Source organism: Xenopus laevis, chromosome 3L (assembly GCF_017654675.1).
Source record: "Xenopus laevis strain J_2021 chromosome 3L, Xenopus_laevis_v10.1, whole genome shotgun sequence".
Lineage (NCBI taxonomy): Eukaryota > Metazoa > Chordata > Amphibia > Anura > Pipidae > Xenopus > Xenopus laevis.
Window position 1 is genome coordinate 246766 of NC_054375.1, and position 21736 is coordinate 268501.

At 43.0% G+C, this 21736-nt stretch overlaps 1 protein-coding gene across 1 annotated transcript; it reads right to left on the minus strand.

Moving 5' to 3' along the window:
• Nucleotides 1–8698: 8698 nt before the first annotated feature.
• slc15a5.L (solute carrier family 15, member 5 L homeolog) lies at nt 8699–21126 on the minus strand. Its single transcript, XM_018251810.2, has 9 exons — nt 18895–21126; nt 15008–15230; nt 14027–14196; nt 13081–13301; nt 12501–12687; nt 11901–12089; nt 11331–11462; nt 10829–10937; nt 8699–9956 (listed from the first exon to the last, which is right to left on the minus strand). Exons 1-9 carry the CDS (start codon nt 19265–19267, stop codon nt 9809–9811), a joined length of 1752 nt encoding a protein of 583 aa, XP_018107299.2. The 5' UTR covers nt 19268–21126; the 3' UTR covers nt 8699–9808.
• Nucleotides 21127–21736: the final 610 nt, after the last annotated feature.

Here is a 21736-nt window from a genome sequence, read left to right on the forward strand (position 1 = left end):
TCATTTTATTTGTTTTGTGCATTGGAGTTATTTAACTTTTTGGGAAATCCAGCAGCTATGGGGTTGCTAAGGTCCAATTAACTACTAGCAACCTAGTCAGACGGGTTCATTGCAGAGGATACTGGGGAAGAAAAGTACTAATAATCCATTATAAGGAGTTCTGTGGAGATGGAAGTGGGGACTGGTCTACCATCAAAGGTTATTGGGGAGGAAAAAGCTGGGACAGTCATTCCAGAGGTGGTAAGGGAGATAAGTGCCACTAATCCATTACCAGGGGTTCTGAGAAGAAAGTGTTCTACCCAGTGGCATAGCTACCTATATGCAGACCCTGCAGGGGACCCTGTTAACCGGTCATTCCAGGGGGTGATGGGGTAGAGAAGTTCTGATTCATAAACTGGAGTTGATAAGGAGAGGGGTTCCACAGATCCATAACTGGAGGTGCTGGGGAAAGAAGTTCTACTGTTCCATAACTGGAGTTGATAGGGAGAGAAGTTCTACTGGTCCGTAACTGGAGTTGATAGGGAGAGAAGTTCTACTGTTCCATAACTGGAGTTGATAGGGAGAGAGGTTCTACTGTTCCATAACTGGAGTTGATAGGGAGAGAAGTTCTACTGTTCCATAACTGGAGTTGATAGGGAGAGAAGTTCTACTGTTCCATAACTGGAGTTGATAGGGTAAGAAGTTCTACTGGTCCGTAACTGGAGTTGATAGGGAGAGAAGTTCTACTGTTCCATAACTGGAGTTGATAGGGTAAGAAGTTCTACTGGTCCGTAACTGGAGTTGATAGGGTAAGAAGTTCTACTGATCCATAACTGGAGTTGATAGGGTAAGAAGTTCTACTGATCCATAACTGGAGTTGATAGGGAGAGAAGTTCTACTGTTCCATAACTGGAGTTGATAGGGAGAGAAGTTCTACTGGTCCGTAACTGGAGTTGATAGGGAGAGAAGTTCTACTGTTCCATAACTGGAGTTGATAGGGAGAGAAGTTCTACTGGTCCGTAACTGGAGTTGATAGGGAGAGAAGTTCTACTGTTCCATAACTGGAGTTGATAGGGAGAGAAGTTCTACTGATCCATAACTGGAGTTGATAGGGAGAGAAGTTCTACTGTTCCATAACTGGAGTTGATAGGGTAAGAAGTTCTACTGATCCATAACTGGAGTTGATAGGGTAAGAAGTTCTACTGGTCCGTAACTGGAGTTGATAGGGAGAGAAGTTCTACTGTTCCATAACTGGAGTTGATAGGGAGAGAAGTTCTACTGGTCCGTAACTGGAGTTGATAGGGAGAGAAGTTCTACTGTTCCATAACTGGAGTTGATAGGGAGAGAAGTTCTACTGGTCCGTAACTGGAGTTGATAGGGAGAGAAGTTCTACTGTTCCATAACTGGAGTTGATAGGGAGAGAAGTTCTACTGATCCATAACTGGAGTTGATAGGGTAAGAAGTTCTACTGGTCCGTAACTGGAGTTGATAGGGAGACAAGTTCTACTGTTCTATAACTGGAGTTGATAGGGAGAGAAGTTCTACTGATCCATAAGTGGAAATAATGAGGTAGAGAAGTTCTACTGATCCATAAGTGGAGGTGCTGGGGAAGGGCAGTTTCACTGATCCAGTTATGAATCAAAGAGATTATTAGAACACTCAGAATAAGGAATGTTCTGCAGAACAAGGGGATTCCACACATTTCAGCTGTAAAACAATAAATAAAGTCTTTCCCTGTGGACCCCTGTCTGGTGTCCCCACAATCTGACTTCGTTTGGTGCCCTGACACATCCATAATCTGGACAGGACCAGTACACTGTGAGTGTGAGTGTGAGTGTGTGTGTGTCGTCAGGGAGTGAAACAGGCAAATGAGCTGAGATATTGTCCATTAGCGGCTGAATGTGTCTCCTGTAATGTGACTTATTGCAATAAAGAGGTAAATGTGTCACAACAGAGAAACAAGAATTGACGCCTCGTTGCACCGAGTGAATGGCTCCCCGTCCTAATCATCTAATAATCCTTCTGTTTTCTCACCATTAAAGTACATTTCAGCTCTAATTGCCTCTTTAAATAGATGAATCTCAGATGATTTGCCTCTGTGTTGTCTCGGTTACACTCGCAAAGCCTCAATGTTGCTCCTGCCCTGGGACTTGCCCAAAGGAACGGCTTCTTGCCTTAACCCCCCAATGCCCAGGCTTCTGCCAAGGTATTTACCCTGAGGATATTCTGGGGATTGTGGGAAAGATTTCCATGATCGACAAATACAGATCAGTAAAGGGGCAGCGTAGCTGAAATAATGACTGATTCCCTATAGAGGGTGTTGGAATAATCACTGCTATCAATCCAGTTCCATAAATGATCAGAACCAAAAGTGACAATGATGTAATGAAATGATCCAGTCTCATTCAGTCTCCCCAAATGTGCCCCAGTATCCCTAAATGTGCCCCAGCCTCCCCAAATGTGCCCCAGTCTCCCCCAATGTGCCCCAGTCTCCCCCAATGTGCCCCAGTCTCCACAATGTGCCCCAGTCTCCCCCAATGTGCCCCAGTCTCCACAATGTGCCCCAGTCTCCCCAAATGTGCCCCAGTCTCCCCAAATGTGCCCCAGTCTCCCCCAATGTGCCCCAGTCTCCCCCAATGTGCCCCAGTCTCCCCCAATGTGCCCCAGTCTGCTTCTCTATTAATAAAGTCCAGTTGTTGTGTTCGCTGTCCTGCTGTGGAGGCTCAATTGCAACAGCAGCTTGAAACTCATTCCTAACCCTGGGATCCGGCGGGGTGGGGTGTTTGCACCTCGAAGTTGGCAGAACTTCCTGGAGTTTAAAGGGAATGCCGCAGTGCATTGTGGGAGTTCTGACTCCTATAACAGACAGGAGCGATGGGTCGGCATTGAGTCAGTGTAACACACAATTGGGAAGTGCTGCTTCTGAGAAGAGCTGCTGTATTTTGGGAAAATCAGGCTTTTTTTTTTTACCTTTTGTAATAAAGTCTGTTTGACACTTGGCAAGTGTGTTTAATAAAAGATTTGCTTATTTTCTCTTTATGGAGGTCTGGTACATAAAGTAAATCGATGATTTTATTATCAGGACAAATTCTTTTTGTGAAACCTTCCCCAGGCCTCCCAGGGTGCAGTTGTTGGAAAGTGGGGGTACAGTTGTTGGACAGTGGGGGTGCAGTCGTTGGAAAGTGGGGGTACAGTTGTCGGAAAGTGGGGGTACAGTTGTTGGACAGTGGGGGTACAGTTGTTGGACAGTGGGGGTGCAGTCGTTGGAAAGTGGGGGTACAGTTGTCGGAAAGTGGGGGTACAGTTGTTGGACAGTGGGGGTACAGTTGTCTGAAAGTGGGGGTACAGTTGTTGGACAGTGGGGGTGCAGTCGTTGGAAAGTGGGGGTACAGTTGTCGGAAAGTGGGGGTACAGTTGTTGGACAGTGGGGGTACAGTTGTCTGAAAGTGGGGGTACAGTTGTTGGACAGTGGGGGTGCAGTCGTTGGAAAGTGGGGGTACAGTTGTTGGACCGTTACAATTAGAATTTTAACATAGAATTGTAAAATAATATAAAGATTTGAGGGCTAAACCTCTAATAGGACAGAAAATTGCATTATTAACCCTGCATAAACTGCAAGGATACGAGAGAAGCATTATTAACCCCCGCATAAACTGCAAGGATACAAGAGAAGCATTATTAACCCCCGCATAAACTGCAAGGATACGAGAGAAGCATTATTAACCCCTGCGTACAACTGCAAAGATAGGAGAGAAGCATTATTAACCCCTGCGTACAACTGCAAGGATACGAGAGAAGCATTATTAACCCTGCATAAACTGCAAGGATACGAGAGAAACATTATAAACCCCCACATAAACTGCAAGAATACGAGAGAAGCATTATTAACCCCCGCATAAACTGCAAGAATACGAGAGAAGCATTATTAACCCCTGCGTACAACTGCAAGGAAACGAGAGAAGCATTATTAACCCTTGCGTACAACTGCAAGGATACGAGAGAAGCATTATTAACCCCCGCATAAACTGCAAGAATACGAGAGAAGCATTATTAACCCCTGCGTACAACTGCAAGGAAACGAGAGAAGCATTATTAACCCCTGCATAAACTGCAAGAATACGAGAGAAGCATTATTAACCCCTGCGTACAACTGCAAGGAAACGAGAGAAGCATTATTAACCCCTGCGTACAACTGCAAGGAAACGAGAGAAGCATTATTAACCCCTGCATACAACTGCAAGGAAACGAGAGAAGCATTATTAACCCCTGCGTACAACTGCAAGGATATGAGAGAAGCATTATTAACCCTGCATAAACTGCAAGGATACGAGAGAAACATTATAAACCCCCACATAAACTGCAAGAATACGAGAGAAGCATTATTAACCCCCGCATAAACTGCAAGAATACGAGAGAAGCATTATTAACCCCTGCGTACAACTGCAAGGAAACGAGAGAAGCATTATTAACCCTTGCGTACAACTGCAAGGATACGAGAGAAGCATTATTAACCCCCGCATAAACTGCAAGAATACGAGAGAAGCATTATTAACCCCTGCGTACAACTGCAAGGATACGAGAGAAGCATTATTAACCCCTGCGTACAACTGCAAGGATATGAGAGAAGGAGATATACTCATTTTTATATATTTTGTATTAAATGACCTGCTTCCCATCTCCAGCCCCCCAGAGCAAATCCCACCATCCTTGTAGGCAGGGCTGGATTTACACTGAGGGCACCCCTTGGCCCCCTGTCATTCATCGCCCCTGTCCCCTCCCTTTTCTTCACTCAAATTTTCATCATCGTGACCGAAGCAATGGGGATTGGCGCACGGGAAATTTAAAAAACGATCGTATCTCCTGCTCATCCCTAGTGTTTCTGAACCGATGTGAGTGTGCTTGGGCAACATGCTGCCCCCTAAAATCCTGCCGCCTTAGGCCCGGGCCTTGGTGGCCTCTCCACAAATCCGGGCCTGCCGGTAGGTGCTGTGTGGCTACTGAGTCCTTTCTAGGGGTTGGGGCATTCATTCGGCAAGTGTTACAGCAGGGAGTTACAGAGATGTTGATACGAGGTTTGGGATCTGTTACGACCTTTTTGTATTGACTGCGCGATTGTAAAAAAGCTGCTTACTCCTCAGCCGGCAGGGAAAGAGCAATTGTCATACAGAAGCTTCGCCCTTGAAACTTCCAGACGCATCTATTTTATTTCTATTAGAGCTCACGGGAGTCCTTCCTGCCGCAGGCTGAAATTCACTCCAACAAAGACTTTTCATTTATAAACTTTCAGAATTCCGGACATTAAACATTATTGGTGGTGGAGGCTGCGGAATAATTACTCGCAGGTGGTGGCTCCATTAAGCACAATATCTGCTCTGCTGACTGTGTAAGGTACTTACCTCTCATTGATAAATTCACAGCAGCGTAGGGTTTACCCATAGTGAGCTCCATTTACCCATAATACCCCAGGCACCAGCTTGTCACTCAGGTGCCATGGATGGTGGACTCTGCCAACAAGTAGAATGGGGACCCCAATTAAATAAATAAAACGGTCCATACATGCATGGTCACATCTCTGATGCCCTGGCCTCTCCCAATAATGCCAAATCCATGCAAACACCTCCCTGCCAGCCCCACCCCTTTCTGACCCAGAAATCACATCTTTGCAACTCTTTGGGCCCCCTCTGCCATGATGTAAGTCCTGAATCTATACAATCTGATATACAAGATTCCCACTCAAACAGCCCTATAGGGAAGGAACTCCCCAGTCACAAATTGGCTCTATAGAAAAGACTTCCCCTATCAGCCCTACAGAAAGGACTATTGGATGGTCCCTAGAGGTAGAGCCTTCCCCTATCAGCTCTACAGAAAGGACTATTGGATGATCCCTAGAGGTAGAGCCTTCCCCTATCAGCTCTACAGAACGGACTATTGGATGGCCCCTAGAGGTAGAGCCTTCCCCAATCAACTCTACAGAAAGGACTATTGGATGATCCCTAGAGGTAGAGCCTTCCCCTATCAGCTCTACAGTTGTTTACAGTGTATTAGGGTTAGGGTTAGTGCAAAAACCTAAAGGGTCCAGATTCTAACTAGGGTTCTGCCAAGTACAACCCCCCCCCCCCACACACACAAATTTTGTCCATATCTCTGTGTCTTTGCAGTAGCTGAATCCTTTCATATGGTGAATCAAGTACCGTTCCCAAATGAGAGTCAGGGTTGAGGTTACTGTTACTATCCTGAGCCTCCTGGAGACGTTCCCCATAGGCTTCTCTGTAAATAAGAAACTCCTGTAAATGCTCCGATCAACTCCCACATAAGAATCAATCAGGGCACGAAATAAAGACTCCCCCATTAGCAGCGTTGGATTGTGTGAATCCACAAACTGAAGACTTGTCTCCCCTCTCAGTCACATTGTGGGGGGACTCGGATAATTTGGAGGTGAGTTAAACTCTTAATCCCACAAACTGACAGAGAGTGGAATATTCTTTGAGCGTTTGTGTATATACTGTATGTATGTGTGTATACTGTATGTATGTGTGTATATATATATATATATATATATATATATATATATATATATATATATATATATATACTGTAAGTGTGTGTATATATGTGTGTTTTATATGTATGTGTGTGTATGTGAGTAAGTGTATGAATGGGGGGAGCACAAGTTTCATTATAGATGTTTGGGGGAGACGGGGGGCAGAGGGCAATTTGCCTAATTGCCAGACGGGGAGAGTCAGACTCAGTTGGTTTGGGCTCAGGCAAAAGGCTGGGGGTTTGGCTGATAAATATTTGATATTTGATAGTAGTGGAAGTAATGAAAGGAGTGAGAGGATCATTTGGGAGTAATTTATTTGTGTTGCACATCCAGACGCCCCTCCTGAACACAAATAGCCAGTGGGCAGCGGTGCCTGAGCCTTTATGTGGCCACAGAAAACAAACAGGGCAACTCCCGCACTCACTTTTGGCTGCAGGAATGGTGGGGAGAAGCCTTTATTGTGCTCTGTGCTCCAGCCTGTGATTAATATTGTATCACTCATGTTCTCAGACATGGGGCCCTCAGGGGCCACTAGCTAGAGCGTCAGCTACAGAACAGAGTGAAAGAGCTGCTGCAACTGTTTGTCCTTAATCAGGTTCTTGTAGGGGTCACTGATGGGAGAAATCAGTAAATGAACCAAATATTTGACTTCTTCTAATCCTAATAAGAGAATGTATCTGTCTGCTTATCTATCTGTGATCTGTCTGTCTGTCTGTGTGACATGAATTCTTCTTCTTTGTGTTGCTGAAAGATTCTGGGGGACGCAGATCGGGGAGACTGATAACTTGATTGCACTTGGCAGCTTTGTAATTAACCTGAGGGCCCCTTGGTGCCACTAATGCAGCTGAATGGGTTTAATTGCATTTATTAAACTCGCTCTGTGCAGCGGAGCTCGGGGGGCGACAGATGCAAGTGGGAGCACTTTGCACAATCTGACCTCAAGGTCGGACAGAGATTTATTACACAGGAGTATTTGCTGCAGTGATGCTGCTGTCAGTGGTAACGAGTATGGGGGTTGCGCAGACTTGGCTGATTAGGGGGCATATAACCACAGAAAGTCCTGTATGCTCCAGATTCAACCACTTGCAGTGCACATTGGGTAGGTGCCATAGGGGGGTGCAACAATCTGTCTCTTTCCCTGACTGTATCTCCTGGCTGGTCTCTCAGTTACTTTGCCTTCCTGTCTCTTTTCCTGACTGTCTCTCCTGACTGGTCTCTCAGTTACTGTGCCTTCCTGTCTCTTTTCCTGACTGTCTCTCCTGGCTGGTCTCTCAGTTACTGTGCCTTCCTGTCTCTTTTCCTGACTGTCTCTCCTGGCTGGTCTCTCAGTTACTGTGCCTTCCTGTCTCTTTTCCTGACTGTCTCTCCTGACCGGTCTCTCAGTTACTTTGCCTTCCTGTCTCTTTTCCTGACTGTCTCTCCTGGCCGGTCTCTCAGTTACTTTGCCTTCCTGTCTCTTTTCCTGACTGTCTCTCCTGGCTGGTCTCTCAGTTACTGTGCCTTCCTGTCTCTTTTCCTGACTGTCTCTCCTGGCCAGTCTCTCAGTTACTGTGCCTTCCTGTCTCTTTTCCTGACTGTCTCTCCTGGCTGGTCTCTCAGTTACTGTGCCTTCCTGTCTCTTTTCCTGACTGTCTCTCCTGGCTGGTCTCTCAGTTACTGTGCCTTCCTGTCTCTTTTCCTGACTGTCTCTCCTGACCGGTCTCTCAGTTACTTTGCCTTCCTGTCTCTTTTCCTGACTGTCTCTCCTGGCCGGTCTCTCAGTTACTTTGCCTTCCTGTCTCTTTTCCTGACTGTCTCTCCTGGCTGGTCTCTCAGTTACTGTGCCTTCCTGTCTCTTTTCCTGACTGTCTCTCCTGGCCAGTCTCTCAGTTACTGTGCCTTCCTGTCTCTTTTCCTGACTGTCTCTCCTGGCCGGTCTCTCAGTTACTGTGCCTTCCTGTCTCTTTTCCTGACTGTCTCTCCTGGCCAGTCTCTCAGTTACTGTGCCTTCCTGTCTCTTTTCCTGACTGTCTCTCCTGGTCGGTCTCTCAGTTACTGTGCCTTCCTGTCTCTTTCCCTGACTGTCTCTCCTGGCCAGTGTCTGTGTCTCTTCCATTAAATGGGGGCAGGAGAGACAATGGGGGCAATTATCGATGGCAGTTTGTGAATATGTTTTAGACTGAGGGTGGGGGCAAGGTAGTACATTTCTGCTTGTCTAAGTGTCAGTCATATATTTTATTATCATTTATGCGATTATCACAAAGCAAGAAAAATAAATTGTTTTCCAGGAATTTACGGGTCACAGGACTACCGAGAGAACCAAAGAAATTGTAAATGCAGAACATTGGGGGTCAGGAAAGATCCAGCATCATGCAGAAGTTCAGGAGACAAATTCAGAAAGAGGGAAGAAGTTTCCCCAATGTGGCCCAAGTTCACCCTCCAAATCTGCAGGTTGTGGGTAAGTCAGTGGCCAAAGGAAGGAACTGTACAATGCAAAGCCAAGCTACTACAGTAAGACGCAATACATTAGCCGTAGAGCCTTTAAGAGCCGTGTATGTGGGAAATGCTCCCCTACCCCAGCCTTATCTCAAACCTTTGCACATTACCATTAAGGAACATCCTGATGCTTCTGGCCCAGCTGCTAGAAGGTTTAGGCAGCTCCTCCTCAGGCCTATCCCCAAATCCCATCACAGATTTAAATCCTTCACTATTTTACCTGGCCTGGGGCCAATAGCAGCTACGCCGTGTTCTTCCTTTATCATCACTGGTTTTGCCCCCATGGCTGTTCTGTCTGCAGGAGAACTATCTGAGTCATGTTGCACTAAACCACCAATGGACAATCCAGGCCCACTGGGCAGAACTGGACAACTGGTCTATAAGGAACATCCAACAAATCTGGCTCCAGTCCATCCCAAAGTCTTGGCTGCTCAACATCAAGGGCAAAGCAGAAGAGAAAGAACTGGGTATTAAATCATACAGCCCCCTCCCCCAACAGTTTTAGGTGCAAAAGAGCAAAAGTACACTGATACCCTCCAGCAGAACCCAAAGACCCCACAGTTTAGGAAGCACTGCTTTAGATGGTCCAATTCGTGGAGAACATTGCCGTCAGCTCAGTGACCAGAATGACCAACCATGGATATTAAACTTCCGTCTCTGGATGGAATGAAAGGCTCAGACACATGAGAAGATTATTCCCTTTGGTTATTTGGTTATTCCCTTTGGGTTCATTCAGAAGTTTAATTTACACAGAGCCCAGTGCCCTCAAGTCTGGCAGTGCCCGCACCACCTCTATACAACTGCCCATGAGAATTACACAGCTGTCTCCATAGGAGAGAATGGGTAGGTCCAGTCTAGGACACTCTCATAGAACTTGAGAGATCTTTCGTGTTGGATCAGTTTCTCCTCCAGGCGGCTTCTCCTGAATCCCAGCTCCATCTCCTGATCCAAATCATTGTACCTGGTGAGAGTACAGGCAGCACAATCAGAGGCAAAGCTTGCCATGTATCAAATATAACATTTAATGGCACAGCAATGTCTTCTGTCTGATACACTATTACCTCAGCCAATGATATTTGGGCTGAAGAACCTTCAGAACTGTCCGAAAATGCAAAGGCAAAAATACATATAAAAATATATGTAAACAACCTGGATTTTGTTCCATTTTAATAATACTATTTCCTATTCTACTATGGTAGAAATGGTTTTAATTATGGATCTGGGGGGGCTTGAATGGGACTAGCGAAGCCTGGAGTCTACCTGCACCAAATAATACAGTGGGGCAAGAAAGGTCCATTTATCCGGTGATACTGGAGCACAACTACTCAAGGCCATTAGTCAATTGCATGAAGAGATCTGGGGTGGGGGAAGAAAAAGAGAGATAAACCCCAAAACTTGGTGCACCCACCTTTTAATCACCTGCTTTTGGGGCACCAAATCACCTACTGCATGCAGAATGTTTAATTAGTATATGAGGGTGTAATGGTCTCCCCCCCTCTGCCTTATTTGCCTCAACCCCTTGGAGAGTTCCTGTGAGGGTCCTCCTTGGGCTCAACTGTTTAGAGAGATAGAGTGAAACACGGGACATGGTGAGGGTTGGAGCAAGGGCAGAAAGGAAGGGGTTACTGCCACAGAATGGTAACACTGACTAGGTGCTTCATGTGTAAATGGGGATAGAGACGGGGAAGTGTTAGTTGGGTTACTACCTGCTCTGCTTTTATTTAACTACAACGGACATGCCAGGGAAAGTCACATGATTCAACCCATTAATATCACAATGAGACCAACAAGGGGAGAACGGAGAATGAGGCTGGAGCATTGCCCAGGAAGTACCTGTGGGAGATTTTCCAGAAGCAGAGGGTATTCAGGAGGCCGAGTGTCCCCAGAAAGAAGTAGAATCTCTCCAAGTGCCCCATGGGCAGGAAGGCCGGGTACCAATTGCCTGAAACACATGAACCTTTAGGTTATACCGAAGGTATTGGGGGGTTGTGACATTTTTATTCCTTGAGGAAATATTGGAAAATATTCTATACACTATTGTAGATTTACCCTGATTTTATATATATATATATATATATATATATATATATATATATATATATATATATTACACACGGCCATCTTTAATTTCGTTTGGACCATTGCAGAATTGCGCCCTCGTGCTTGGGGCAGGTGGCAGGGCCCAACAGAATTGATGCTCACCAGGATTTTTTCCCAGTATCCCTTGTGGGCCAGTCTAACCCTGCCTTGTTCTCATCTACACCATTGTCACTGCATATTCTTATAATTTCCTTTTAATTATACAAATCCTTGCAGATTTCTTAGCTTTTCTTACCTTCTGATGCTAAAAATGCAACTCCAGCCACCAAAGCTCCCATGAAACAGCCGGCGGCATTGAACAGGCTGAGAAAGTGCATGGCGATGCCCCTAAGCTGCCCCGGCACCAGTCTGACAGTTATAACCGAACCTGAAAATAGAGATCTAAGTGGAATTATGAGAATTTGGACAATAATTATCCTGTCCTGTAGGGCTTTTTTTTTCTTTTTGCTGAAATGATTGTATGGAACATTTCATTGGGATGGGATCATTACTAGTCATATTCGTTGGATTGGGGTTCAGTAATAGATCTCAAAGATACCAGTCCCCCTTGTATGGTATTCAGTGTAGTGGTATCTATGAAACATTTTGTGTAGAACAAGGGGCCCATCTTTAGCTAAGACCTGATCAGCACTGGACCTTTCTGGGTTCTTCTTTATCCACTAGCTGAGCACCATTGAGAGTACTGGATTTCCATGAAAATACAAAAACATAATATGATTGTAGAGAGATCCCATGTAGGACCTTGTGCATTCACACCTGGGACCAAGCAAGGTTACCCAGAACTTTATCACAGGTTCACACTTACAGCAAGGAAGAACCAGAGCTTCGGCGATTCCAAGCAAAACATATTGTGGCGCCAGCTGGTAACAGGGCATGGAGGAAACCAGCAGAACAGTTCCAGAAAGGGTCTGCTCCACCAGTGGGAAAGAATTCCTATGGAGTTCATAGATACCGGCGACCAGAAGGGAAACAGCTGCACAGAGATGGCCACAAACTGAAAAAAAGAATCTGATGTTTGTAGAAACCCACCGTGACTCAAGACTTCAACATAAACATAAAAAACCTATTCTTTCCAAACCCTGTTAAGGTCTTAACTACCCAGGTGCTCGTGTAGAGCAGCTTAACTGGTCACAATGCTTGATTCTTCAGTGACCTAATAAATTTCATAGAATCCACAGGAGGAACACCTACTGCTATAGAAGCTTCCCCTTGGAAGGGGTTTGGAGCAGTGGCAGAAGGGCTTAGTTAGGGAGGTGGTGGGAAGAAAGCCTAACTGCACTCTTACGTACAACCACAAGCCCAATCTGAAGGCTATATCAGATGTTTGGTACCAGCCCCCACACTAGTATTTTATCCAGATACAACATTCTCCTGTTCAATGACAAAGAAATGAGGGAAATCTTACTTATATAACTGGATGGAGTCAGCCCGTAGCCAAGTTTGGAGAAGAACCTTGAGTTGAGGCCCTCAAAGCAAGGAGCGAGGATTAACTGAGGAATGATGCTTATAATTGTCATGGCAGCAATAGGTAGGAGGAATCCATAGAAATTCAAGTTTGAATTCATTGTTTGTATGAAATATCCTGATGAGGTCTGTAAGGAGGAAGATTAATAGCAAAAATATCCCAAAGCTACAGAAGCCCTCAATAGATTCACACCAACAACTAATAATAACCTAGCAACTGTTATTGATAAAAACACAAGCCCTCCAATTCAATCTTCAAAGAACCCTTTTCTACAGAGGATTGGGGTGAGTTGTTACATAGGGGTTCTGAGACCAGAAAAAGTACAAAAAAAGTCTCTGGGGCCCTATGTACAAGGGCTGGATTGAGTGTCTAGCCCCATTTATTGAATTCACATTTATATAAATAATAATATTGGCCTCTGTAGAGTTCCACAGATATATAGAGCTAGCGGACAAAGGACAACTCCCTTCATTTTCTTTGCATTGTCTCCACTGACCCAAACAATATTTCAAATCTTCACCTGCATGATGCAAATTCTGTAAAGAAGCTGAAAACTGAAGAGTGGGAATAGTCTCACGAGGGCCTTGGTGTTCTCCACGTGGGATTCGCTGTACCATCCTCCATTGTTTTCTTTTGCACAATCCAGCCACATATTGACACGACCACCAAGGTGATGGTAGTTGGTGCAACACATTCTCACTGCGTTTGTGAAGACTCCGAGTGTCACTAGCAGAGAACCCCCTGTGAATAAAGAGTAAGCATTGCTGTGGTTAAGAAGAACATGGTAGGTCCTTCAAAGCTCCAAGGCTGACTTGAGAAATACTTTAAGCCCACAGTGCCAGGGTCTCCATTAAAATAGGATATCTGGGGCCATATCTATCATCACCAATCAATAGAGTTTAGGGCCCAGTACAGATACTCTGTACCCCATCTCCTATAGCTACTCATAGGACTGTTTCCTCAAAACAAAATCTGTATGTATCTTATACTACCACTATTACTTCCCTGGTCCAAAACATACGGATTCCACTTCTGTTGCATGTGATTTCCATGGCAACACGCGTGTTTTCTCCTCACGTTATCTGACAGCAGTTCTTTTTAATACATGGGATATATAATTTGCACACACACACACATATATATATATATATATATATATATATATGTATATATATATATATATATATATATATATATGGCTGGTGGAGCTTCCTAGAACATTACTGATTTATTGGTTTATCTGAGGAATTGTCTGTGCCTTCAGTTCTTGTTGGGGAACCCCATGAATGAATACATATAACTTCCTAATGTTACAGTTTTAAAATCAGTTCAGGGCCTTAAAGCTGGGCCCTCTCAAATAAATTGTCCCCTGGACTCCGTCTGGCTGTTCTTCAATGCTTTTCTGTGGGAAATGAGGAAGAGCTTATGGATCATAAAATCTGAAGGGATAGGTGAAAGCTTCTTACCTTTCCTGGGCTGGTACAAGAGGTCATTGCGCACCATGTGGATGGTTATCAGGGCCATGACTACTGACATGAATGGAATGAGGAAGCCCAAGTTCTTTGCCACCGATTGCTGGATATAAGAGATGCCCATAAACACAACCAGGGAGTTCAGGTTCACCAGCCAATAAAACCTAAATAAAGCAATTTCTAAAGTTAGGCCTAAACCTCAGCCATTCTTCCTGGAACCATTCTGGACCTAGTGGCTCAGTCATTATTGTGATTCAAGGGTGGTCTCTCCCAACCGGGGACTCTCTGCTCATCAGCCCCTATCACTGGCCTTGGCTACATGCCAGTCTGAGACACGAGTGATAGCCCTGATATGTGTCCCATTTTAATGCCTTGTCTCCTGAGATGTCCTCAGGCCACAATAAATACTTGATATTCATGCTTTGTCTAAGCTCTTATTAAATAAAACATTGGCTTCTGTGCCCTGGGGAAAATGTTAGCCATGATCCCCCTAGGCCTGTGTCCCATCTCTTAGTCACCCACCCTGCTGTTTTCAACTGAATGTAACTATTTTTTTTTAAAAAAAAGACTGATGCAATTTTTCTTATTTTGCTCAGATATGAATATGCAAATTAAGGCTGAATCTTTTGGGGAGGATTTGGTAGTGGTCTGAATCCATGAAAAATATGAAAACCCTAGAAATCATTTTGGTGAATCAGTTACAGTGTCATGGTGGTTTGGGCAAATTGCGGGATGAGGTATCGTGCCAGTGTCCAGAGAAAACCCCGGTTGCTATACCTGGGCAGAAAACACCAGCTGTTCCCCACAAATGTCTCTGCAGCTGAATCCTACAGCAAGAACCCAATTTGTGACCCCTCCAAGGGCAGATTGCCTCTGTATGAGCAGTTAAAAACTCTCATGCCCCACACCCACTCCTCTCAATGTGTCACATATACAATTTGCCCACGGCCCCCCACATAATACAGAGTTACTAACCAATTGAAAAAGGACATGAATTTCCGCCAATCGTATCCCTGAAGACTGTAGGCACTTAAAGGGCAGATGATAGCGCGAATGCCCCCAGTGCCAATGGCAGCCATTAGTAGCCCAGTGTAGAACAGCAGGCTTTGCTCCCTTTTGGCCAACGTGTGGGCGATGTGATGAACATCTATGTAAAAATCTTCAAATGGAAATGCCACTACGGGCAGCAGTGCGGTACCTGCAGGAGGGGAATGGCACAAAATGATTTCATTGGTGGAAATAAGGGGCTCACAATACATCATATCCGTGGCATAACTAACGGGGGAGCAGACTTCATGCTTCAGCTGCTGGAAGAAGGGACCAAGTAAGAACCTGCAACCCCCATTTCTATCCCTGTATTTATATCAAGTGTGGAGTGGGGGGGGGGGACAGGGAAATGGGACCTTTGAGTTTGGGTTGTGAGGGGCTTCTGCTGTGGATGACAGGGGGCCTGGAATTCCAAAGTTACACCCCTACATCAAATCACAGTGGGAAAAAATTAGCATTGACCAGTCTGTCTGTCTTTCTATCGTAATTTGCATATCTCTCTGTCTATCTCTTCTCTATAACTATCTCTCTCTTCTCTTTAACTATCTCTCTCTTCTCTATAACTATCTCTCTCTTCTCTATACTATCACTCTCTTCTCTATAGCTATCTCTCTCTTCTCTATAACTATCTCTCTCTTCTCTATAACTTTCTCTCTCTTCTCTTTAACTATCTCTCTCTTCTCTATAACTATCTCTCTCTTCTCTTTAACTATCTCTCTCTTCTCTATAGCTATCTCTCTCTTCTCTATAACTATCTCTCTCTTCTCTATACTATCACTCTCTTCTCTATAGCTATCTCTCTCTTCTCTATAACTATCTCTCTCCTCTATAACTATCTCTCTCTTCTCTTTAACTATCTCTCTCTTCTCTATAACTATCTCTCTCCTCTATAACTATCTCTCTCTTCTCTTTAACTATCTCTCTCTTCTCTATAACTATCTCTATACTATCGCTCTCTTCTCTATAGCTATCTCTCTTTTTTCTATAGCTACCTCTCTCTCTTTATAACTATCTCTCTCTTCTCTTTAACTATCTCTCTCTTCTCTATAGCTATCTCTCTCTTCTCTATAGCTACCTCTCTCTCTCTATAACTATCTCTCTCTTCTCTTTAACTATCTCTCTCTTCTCTATAGCTATCTCTCTCTTCTCTATAACTATCTCTCTCTCTTCTCTATAGCTATCTCTCTCTTCTCTATAACTATCTCTCTCTTCTCTATAACTATCTCTCTCTTCTCTTTAACTATCTCTCTCTTCTCTATAACTATCTCTCTCTTCTCTATAACTATCTCTCTCTTCTCTTTAACTACCTCTCTCTTCTATATAACTATCTCTCTCTTCTCTTTAACTATCTCTCTCTTCTCTATAACTATCTCTCTCTTCTCTATAGCTATCTCTCTCTTCTCTATAACTATCTCTCTCTTCTCTTTAACTATCTCTCTCTTCTCTATAACTATCTCTCTCTTCTCTATAACTATCTCTCTCTTCTCTATAACTATCTCTCTCTTCTCTATAACTTTCTCTCTCTTCTCTATAGGTATCTCTCTCTTCTCTATAACTATCTCTCTCTTCTCTATACTATCACTCTCTTCTCTATAGCTATCTCTCTCTTCTCTATAACTATCTCTCTCCTCTATAACTATCTCTCTCTTCTCTTTAACTATCTCTCTCTTCTCTATAACTATCTCTCTCTTCTCTATAACTATCTCTCTCTTCTCTATAGCTATCTCTCTCTTCTCTATAACTATCTCTCTTCTCTATAACTATCTCTCTCTTCTCTATAACTATCTCTGTCTTCTCTATACTATCGCTCTCTTCTCTATAGCTATCTCTCTTTTTTCTATAGCTACCTCTCTCTCTCTATAACTATCTCTCTCTTCTCTTTAACTATCTCTCTCTTCTCTTTAACTATCTCTCTCTTCTCTATAACTATCTCTCTCTTCTCTATAACTATCTCTCTCTTCTCTTTAACTACCTCTCTCTTCTATATAACTATCTCTCTCTTCTCTTTAACTATCTCTCTCTTCTCTATAACTATCTCTCTCTTCTCTATAACTTTCTCTCTCTTCTCTATAGGTATCTCTCTCTTCTCTATAACTATCTCTCTCTTCTCTATACTATCACTCTCTTCTCTATAGCTATCTCTCTCTTCTCTATAGCTATCTCTCTCTTCTCTATAACTATCTCTCTCTTCTCTATAACTATCTCTCTCTTCTCTTTAACTATCTCTCTCTTCTCTATAACTATCTCTCTCTTCTCTATAACTATCTCTCTCTTCTCTTTAACTACCTCTCTCTTCTATATAACTATCTCTCTCTTCTCTTTAACTATCTCTCTCTTCTCTATAACTATCTCTCTCTTCTCTATAGCTATCTCTCTCTTCTCTATAACTATCTCTCTCTTCTCTTTAACTATCTCTCTCTTCTCTATAACTATCTCTCTCTTCTCTATAACTATCTCTCTCTTCTCTATAACTATCTCTCTCTTCTCTATAACTTTCTCTCTCTTCTCTATAGGTATCTCTCTCTTCTCTATAACTATCTCTCTCTTCTCTATACTATCACTCTCTTCTCTATAGCTATCTCTCTCTTCTCTATAACTATCTCTCTCCTCTATAACTATCTCTCTCTTCTCTTTAACTATCTCTCTCTTCTCTATAACTATCTCTCTCTTCTCTATAACTATCTCTCTCTTCTCTATAGCTATCTCTCTCTTCTCTATAACTATCTCTCTTCTCTATAACTATCTCTCTCTTCTCTATAACTATCTCTGTCTTCTCTATACTATCGCTCTCTTCTCTATAGCTATCTCTCTTTTTTCTATAGCTACCTCTCTCTCTCTATAACTATCTCTCTCTTCTCTTTAACTATCTCTCTCTTCTCTATAGCTATCTCTCTCTTCTCTATAGCTACCTCTCTCTCTCTATAACTATCTCTCTCTTCTCTTTAACTATCTCTCTCTTCTCTATAGCTATCTCTCTCTTCTCTATAACTACCTCTCTCTTCTCTATAACTATCTCTCTCTTCTCTTTAACTATCTCTCTCTTCTCTATAACTATCTCTCTCTTCTGTATAACTATCTCTCTCTTCTCTATAGCTATCTCTCTCTTCTCTATAACTATCTCTCTTCTCTATAACTATCTCTCTCTTCTCTATAACTATCTCTGTCTTCTCTATACTACCTCTCTCTTCTCTATAACTATCTCTCTCTTCTCTATAGCTATCTCTCTCTTCTCTATAACTATCTCTCTTCTCTATAACTATCTCTCTCTTCTCTATAACTATCTCTCTCTTCTCTATAACTATCTCTGTCTTCTCTATACTATCGCTCTCTTCTCTATAGCTATCTCTCTTTTTTCTATAGCTACCTCTCTCTTCTCTATAACTATCCCTCTCTTCTCTATAGCTATCTCTCTCTTCTCTATAACTATCTCTCTTCTCTATAACTATCTCTCTCTTCTCTATAACTATCTCTCTCTTCTCTATAACTATCTCTCTCTTCGCTATAGCTATCTCTCTCTTCTCTATACTATCGCTCTCTTCTCTATAGCTATCTCTGTCTTCTCTATACCTATTTCTCTCTTCTCTATAACTATCTCTCTCTTCTCTATAGCTATCTCTCTCTTCTCTATAGCTATCTCTCTCTTCTCTATAGCTATCTCTCTCTTCTCTATAGCTATCTCTCTCTTCTCTATAGCTATCTCTCTCTTCTCTATAACTATCTCTCTCTTCTTTAGGCGTAATTGCCAGTCTTTCCTAGTAGTTACTCATTACCCCATTTAATTTCTCACTGCCCACCCTGGAACCCCAAAGACTTACCTACAAAGTGCAGAAAGGCACAGGTGTAGATGACTCTGCTCCTTTGGGTGCAGTTTTCACACATCCAGCCAATGAGCACCGGAGATAGAGTTGAAATTCCAACAAAGCACAAGTTGACAATAGCTGCTTCATGGTTGCGATAACTCAGCTTTATTGTACAGAACAATATCATGTTGCAGACTGTCCCAAAAAAAGTGAACCTCTCACAAAGCTCCACAAGAAGCCTACAGATTACAACATGGAGTTTCCTTCTGACATGGGGGGCAGAGGACCCCTGATAGGGGTCTTCAATACTAAACCTTGCACTTTCACCATCAAAAGATGGTTCCCAATGCTGCTGTGCTGGAAAAGATCTTGTGTCTAGAAGAGGCATTTTACTACTTTTTATAAAGAAACCATAGTGTCTTCTGGTCTCTCATGTATCATCATTCAAGTCTCTGCTCGTCCAATGAGGTCTCAGTGTTCAGATGTCCTCATTCATGTTCCCTGTATCGTGCCTCTTATCTCCCAGGTCTCACTTTTCAAGTTACACATCTCAGTTCTCACAACCCAACTCTTGGCTTTCAGGTTTTAATATTAAGTTCTTAGTAATCATGTCTCAATACCCACCTCTTGGCCTTCAAATATCTTTGCCTGGGCTTCCCCTTTAAGTTCTCGCTGGCCAACTTGCAAGTCTTTTTGTCCAGTTTTCACTGTTCTGGTCTTACTGAAGAAGTCTTAATGGGCAGGTCGCATCACCCAGGTCTTCTTACTAAAGTCTCTCTGCCCAATTCTTGACTCCAAGGGTTACCATCCAAGTTTCACAATGGACATCTCTGGAGTCACAGCTTTAGAACCAGAGTCAAACCACCCAGGTCTCTGTGTCCTGCTCCTGTCTCTCAGCTCCTCAATCTTCTCTGCCCTCCTCATGCTCTTTCCTATTATTAAGGAACAGGAGCCGGGACCTGAATTCCACATAGGAATAAAACTATTTGTGGCTGCAGGTCACACTCTCATGCTGTTCCAAACTTCTCAGAAAAGAAAACTCCCCTTAACCTTAAGTAAGCAAAGTAAATGTATAGGATTCCTTGGAATTTTCACTGAGAGCTGCCGTCAGTCAGAAATATTTGTGCCGACATCAAACAGAAACTTTCAAAGAATTTTATAATATAAAAATATTAACTTCATCATTGTATAAATAGGGTATTATATGTGTGACAATAGAATTGTACAAGTCCATAGCTGGGTTGTGACAGGCAGAAGGGTTCCAGGATTTGAGGGTGACCCAGCAGCACTAAAGCCATGGGGGGCACCTTAATCCAGCAGCAGTAATTTAGGCCTTTAACTCAAATTCAGATTCTAATGAAAATTAAAAAAAACCCACGTAAATATCAGTGTTTTTGGAAAATTTAATTTCAACTTCAATTTCATGTCATTAACACCAGCAAAATGTTGTTAATAAATAAAAAAAACTCCCAGAGTGTCAGCTCCCTGTATCAGTCTAATTTAAATGAATGATATTTTACTGATATTACAACAAATCAGGATTAAATATCAGGAGAGGACTCTTCTTGGCCTCAGAGCTTACAGTCAACATGTTGTGTTTTCTAGCTTCCCTGTGAAATGCAGAGGAATTTCTGTGAAACAGACGGAAGCATTTCCTCGTTGTATGTGGAAAATGGGGAATAAAAGTGTAAATGACACAGTAATACGTAAATCTGATTTTCTTAGTCATTTTCTCCACCAGAGTTTAATCCACTCACAGAAAGTCTCTCAGTTCACAGTGAGCAGAAAACTGCCCTCGGGGCTTTTGTTGTTTTTAACTGATTAGAGAAAGAAACTTGAGATGAATGTAAATTAATTAGCAATTAGCAGAACTTCTAAAGAGAAATCTCTTACTTCCAGGGCCTAATTAAGCAACTTCACTTCAGACCTTTCAGGGCGTATTGCTGATTGCAACAAGACTTTCATATTGAAACACGAATTCTGTTTCGTGACGATCAAATTTCTAATAAAGAACGATAATTATCTTGTTTCTGTTTTTTGTAACCACCATCCTCTTCACCTTCCTCTTCACATTCCTCATCTTCCCTCCCTTGCTCGGAAACTGCTATTACCAACCTAAGGAACTTATCTTATAGCCTGTTCCCTGACCTGCAGCCTTGTACCTTGGACCTTTAAATGGATACAGCCACAAAGTGACTTCTAATATCCTTATCATTTACAGTAGGGGATACATTATCCCTTATAATACACGAATGATACTCAGAGTTCCCTGTATAACTCAGCCTGCAGCCTTGTGTCTTTATATGGTCACAGAACAACCCCTCAGTGACTTCTAATATCCTTATCATTTACAGTAGGGGGTACATTATCCCTTATAATACATGAGTGATACTCAGAGTTCCCTGTATAACTCAGCCTGCAGCCTTGTGTCTTTATATGGTCACAGAACAACCCCTCAGTGACTTCTAATATCCTTATCATTTACAGTAGGGGGTACATTATCCCTTATAATACATGAGTGATACTCAGAGTTCCCTGTATAACTCAGCCTGCAGCCTTGTGCCTTTATATGGTCACAGAACAACCCCTCAGTGACTTCTAATATCCTTATCATTTACAGTAGGGGGTACATTATCCCTTATAATACATGAGTGATACTGCAGCAGAAATGTTTCAGGTGCAAGTGCTAAATTGGCCCCTGTGAGACGATTGGGAGTCGCAGTGTGTGAGGGTGTGTTGGTCGGTGGGTCAGTTGGGTGTAAGAAGCAATAAATAATGGTTCCCAGCAGAGCAGAATTGGATGAAACGTTGCTGAAAGCTGCAGCACAAACATGAAAGATCAGAGCGCAAGTCTGAG

Excerpts from the sequence above, each read along its gene's own strand:
- slc15a5.L (XM_018251810.2), bottom strand. The coding sequence starts at position 19,267 with ATGCCTCTTCTAGACACAAGATCTTTTCCAGCACAGCAGCATTGGGAA. Across the intron at positions 15,231-18,894 it reads TGCCTTTCTGCACTTTGTAG|GTACCGCACTGCTGCCCGTA; the intron begins GTAAGTCTTTGG and ends CCCCTCCTGCAG. Across the intron at positions 12,688-13,080 it reads ACAGAATTTGCATCATGCAG|ACCTCATCAGGATATTTCAT; the intron begins GTGAAGATTTGA and ends TCCTCCTTACAG.